Source organism: Trypanosoma cruzi, genomic scaffold (genome assembly GCF_000209065.1).
Source record: "Trypanosoma cruzi strain CL Brener 1047053516415 genomic scaffold, whole genome shotgun sequence".
Lineage (NCBI taxonomy): Eukaryota > Euglenozoa > Kinetoplastea > Trypanosomatida > Trypanosomatidae > Trypanosoma > Trypanosoma cruzi.
The window spans coordinates 129061-133921 of record NW_001849443.1 but is presented as its reverse complement, the minus strand read 5'-3'; the positions used below and the strand labels follow the sequence as shown (position 1 = coordinate 133921).

Below are 4861 nucleotides of genomic sequence, written 5' to 3'. Positions count from 1 at the left end.
CGCAAAAATACATCCTCAAGAGTTGCTGCAGAAATCGAATATCCACATACGCCATAATTAGCGTGACCTTCAATGCTGTACAGGAGTTCAGAAAAATTCGAGGCTTCGCTCATCGGCAAACAGTACGACAGATGAAAACCACTATAACCAAGAAACAACACATTTGGAATATTTTCTTCTACGATTTGATGGATGGAATCAAAATCTCCATCCGGGACCATGGCGATAGTAAGACTATAACCCAAACCCAACCTGGATTTCAAAAACAAACTGCTGCCAGAGCATTGTAGAGAGCCGTTTTTCATGATACCAATCCGGTGCCCCAGTAAATCCGCCTCGTCCATGTAATGCGTCGTCAACAGGATGGTGTGGAAGGAAGACATTCGCCTTAGCAATTCCCATATGTGACGGCGTGCACCAACGTCCATGCCAGCAGTCGGCTCATCAAGAAACACAAGACGGCTCTGGCCCACAAACGCAAGACCCAAAGACAGCTTCCGCTTCTGCCCACCGGAAAGTCGCATGGCAGGAAAATCAATCTTTTCTAACATGTCTGTCTCGTGCAGCATTCGCTGCACCGCCTTCTCCAGCTCAGCCCCCTTAAGACCCTTTATTTTGGCAAAGAACTCCAGATGCTCGCGGCATGTCAGTTCCGGCCACAAAATGTTGTGCTGTGGACAAAATCCAATCTCCCGCCGCACACGCGATAATTGGTGCCGCACTGAGAGTCCATACACGTAGCAGTCGCCGCCGTCAGGTCTCACCATGCCCGTCATCATGTTCAGCGTTGTCGACTTCCCCGCACCATTGCGTCCAAGCAACACAGATATCTCCCCCTCACGCAGATTCCAGTACAGATTTTGCACCGCAGTAAATCTCTTTCCGCCTCGCCGGTACACCTTCCGCAGGCCACAAATTCTCACCACAATTCCCTCCTCTTCTTCCCCATCATGTTCAAAGACACCATCCGGGGCCCGCCCGTCAGGGCCACCCCCCTCGTACACGTCTCCTTTTGAAAAGTACCAACGTATAGGATCAATAATAAAAAAGAATGGGTGTTTATTTGTTCCCCAGTCCTTTGGTATAACGGCGTCCAGGTACAACATGAGAATAAAATAGATAAAAAAATCAACAAGCATTACACACAACACCACTACTGTCTTTGGTTCGTATAAACTGTCCGCCAGATTTTTTGCGGAAAACCCACGCGCGAATTCATCCGCTAAGATGTGTTTAAGTATTGTAACAAAAGCGGAAGGTGAAAGTAAGGCAAAAATTATAGTCAGTGCGCTGTTCGTTTCGGAGGTGGCCATAGTCGGAAGCGTCAGGATAAAGTAGATAATCGGTGAAAGCAATGACGCAAGGCGAGCCTTGCTGAAAAAAGCAGACAAGAGTCCAGAAAGTGGGATGGTCGTCAAAGTAAATAAAAAAAACACACAGAAGATAATGAATGGATCGCTTTGCGTCATATAAGTGCATTTCAATAGAATGCTGATGAATATACACACAAAGAAGTCAATCGAAACGGATCTCACAAGCCATACCGCATAAATCACGACATCTTTCATGCCCATTATGAGCATTGCTTCACGAATACGCATTTCCTTCTCCAATACGATTGCTTTCGTTCGTGTTGAGACGGAGTAGAGAAAAGCCAATACAAATATGAGAGGCAGAATGTCGCGTGCATTCATCAAAAAAGTTGCCTGACGATACTCGACAAACGCCTGAGATGCAATGTAGGCAGTTGTATCCAGACGGAGCGTGGGGGAAAGTTGGTTAATGTAGTACTCCGATATTAGTTTCTGCAGTGTAAGGTAGCCCGACAGAACGTACATTTCCGCCCTGTCAAATTGAAAACCGCCAGGGTAGGCGTCTGAAACAATCTCGTCAAAATCCGGCACTGCGGTAGCATTAAGATAAATTATAGCGTCCAAGGCGTGACGGTCAGCACGACGCACATGAACGATGCCCCAATTGAATGGGTTGTTCTCAAATTGTCTTTCAGCTTCTTTCATCGTGTTGTAAATGCCACCGTTCACGTAATTAAAAAACTTGGAACTTTTCTCAAACTCTGCGGTTAATCCCCTAAGGAACGTTGGATCTCCAACAAAATACAACATGCCGGAGGAAGTAATAGCAGAGAAGCGCGTCTTGGGATATATACCAAAGGGCGATGAATCCATTTTAAAACTCTTGCGCGCCAACCACTGAAAAACGACAATGGCATCCAGTGTGGGGAGCTCGGCAATGCGGCCGTTAAAGGAATTCAAAAATGCATGCAACAAGAGTGAAGCGCCAACCGAGGCGTACACGCAGAGGCCTTTGACGGGTAATGTGCTCTCGTCACCTTTGCAATCAAGGGGAACTCCTGGATTACAAGGAGGGAGACCGTGCACTCCGCCTGGGGTACGGGAGCACACATAGAACATGTAGAAATCCGCATCAATAAATGACTGCATATGGGAGTAATTCACAAAATTTGTCTCAGTGAATTTTTCCGTGCCCCAGAGGGACCACAGAAAAACGGTGATGCAGAAAAATAGAATCGGGATTCCCACCTCCAGAAGAAGCCCCAGCTTCGTTCGCAAACACTGCCGAAAAACACGCTCAACAACCGCAAGGAACTGATCCAGAAAAGACAATTCCGGCACCTCACACGCACGGAACTCAGAAGATGGCCCCGCTTCCTCCTCCTGCATGAACTCCGCTCGCTGTTGCTGAAATTCCCACGGATCTTCAGTCGGAGCAAAACTTCTCCACTCCTCCGGCAACGGCGTCTGGTCACAAAAATTTTCTTGGAGCGCATCATCCTGGTACCCGCAGTCCATCTCAAATTCGCCAGGGTCCATCCAACTGCCTTCCAAGTCATGGAAGCTGCCAAAGTAGTCAGCGTTATACATGCGGGAGACACGCACACACACACAACGGTCGGTCGCCGCAACGTCTCGCACAATCCGTCCGGCACAACACAACACCACACGTCCGCTCCTTTTCAAATAAAATAAAAAAAGTAAAAATAAATAAATATATATATATATATATGTATATCACCTCCTACTGCCTTCTCCTTTTGATGTGCCTCCACTCCTTCCCTCACCGTCCTTGCGTCGAGAACACAAAAAGAAAAAAAAAAGAACATCACAAAGAAGGGCACTGTCTTCGTATTTCAATTCAAAAATGCGGCTATTCCTCCTACAGGGCATTTGTTATTTCAAGAACAGGGGGCAACTGGAGTTTTTCTTCTCGCCCCTTTCTGTCAGTTACCTCGCTTCCTCCTCATGGGGACGCTCAGCCGCCCTGCAAATGCGCACGAACTCCCGCTCCATCGACATCTGCTACAGGTGATAATGCGGCAAGCCAAGCGAACAACGGTGATTCTCAGGCAACTTAAACTCCAGAAAAAGTTTCATGCCTACTGTAAAATAAAAGCACTGGAAACTGGTTTTCCATTACACCGCCATAACAGATGCAGCATCAAAGCCAGGGGTGAAGCATTGCTGGAAAAAAGCATGGAAATCAAATAGAACCACAAAAAAGCAAAGCCAGTTCCTGTTGGTCTGCAACCTTTGCACACCCTCCCTGTCACCTTCCACGAGACTCTCGTTTTGGTTGGTTGCCTCCGGCGTCCTCCTTGAAGTGGCGGCTCAAGAAGAGGAACCAAAAAGAAAATTTGATGGGTTCACTTTTTATTTGTGGTGCCCACAAAAACGCCACCATGAAGCATTCTAAATTTCTTTCTGTGTGTATGGAAAGGGACTTGTGCTACTGTACAGCACCGCAAATGTCAGAGTTGCGAAAAGACGTTGTTTAAACTCACCGTCTACAAATCCCGAACGATGCGGGGTCTCTTCTCCCAGCAAAGAGAAAAAAAAAGAAAAAAAAAAGAAAAGAAGACGGATTGTGCTCATGATCCAAAGACACCGGGAGGAGGCGCGGGAACAGGACTCAGAGGACGACGTGGTGGCCAATCAACGCCACTTATTTTGACTTTGTTGTTGTTGTTTGTTTGTTTGGTGCTTTCTTTTTTTTTTTTTTTTTATTTTCGGAGCCTCGTCCAACAGCTTGTAATCCTGAAAAGCCGCAAATCCAAAAAAAAAAAAAAAAAACATCATCACGTCGGGCTGCGCACTTTGGCGGAACGGTGGGAGGGGGAGGGAGTTGGTGGCCCCACGTCCACTTATTCCTCACTCCGCTGCTCGCTGGACGGTGTCCCCACACACACACACCGCGGCTTCACACGAGACACAAACAAATGTCCACGTCCCCATTTCCTGCACTCTCTTCCCGCACCCACGCGCCCATCGTCTCGGGTGCTCGCACCCGCTCGGCAAGACTTCGGGAAAATCACCAAATTTTCTTTTTTTTTAAAGGCAGACGGCACCAAAAAAAAAAAAATTGGTGATTTTCCACCGGGCGCTCAACACGACCAAACAAAAAAAGAAAAACAAAAAAAAAAGGAAAAAAAAAAAAGAGGGGAAAAGAGGGGGGGCAAAAAAAACAAAAAGAAGAAAAGAAAAAATAGTCTTCAAAATAAAAATAAAAAAAAACGACATGAAATAAAAAAAAACAAAAAAAAAAGAAGGAATTCAAGAAAGAGGCAAATGCATAAAAGTACAAAAAAAGAGGCACACACACACACACACAACGGCAGACACAAAACAGCTCGGGAGGTAAATCATGTGGTGAAGATAAGGCGCAGAAACAACAGCGAAAAACAGAAGTAAAAAAGAAAAAAAAAGACACGCAATTACACACCCACAGGAATAACATATACACGTAAACGCGCACGCCTACCGGAATAGGGTCACGCCTTTCATCCACAATCGCGGATTCAACTCAAAAAAAAAAAAAAAAAAAA

General features: G+C 46.1%; 1 protein-coding gene across 1 annotated transcript, besides 6 other annotated features; it reads right to left on the bottom strand.

Annotated features, from left to right (window-relative positions):
* Positions 1–2903, bottom strand: Tc00.1047053503573.9 (ATP-binding cassette transporter ABCA1, putative; the record flags this gene model as incomplete). Its single annotated transcript, XM_798814.1, has 1 exon — positions 1–2903. A coding segment is annotated over one exon (2903 nt), but the record flags the coding sequence as incomplete, so codon positions are not given.
* Positions 1–4861: a sequence feature (heterozygous, non-Esmeraldo-like haplotype).
* Positions 3020–3051: a microsatellite.
* Positions 3862–3895: a microsatellite.
* Positions 4021–4046: a microsatellite.
* Positions 4432–4584: a sequence feature (A-rich).
* Positions 4842–4861: a microsatellite.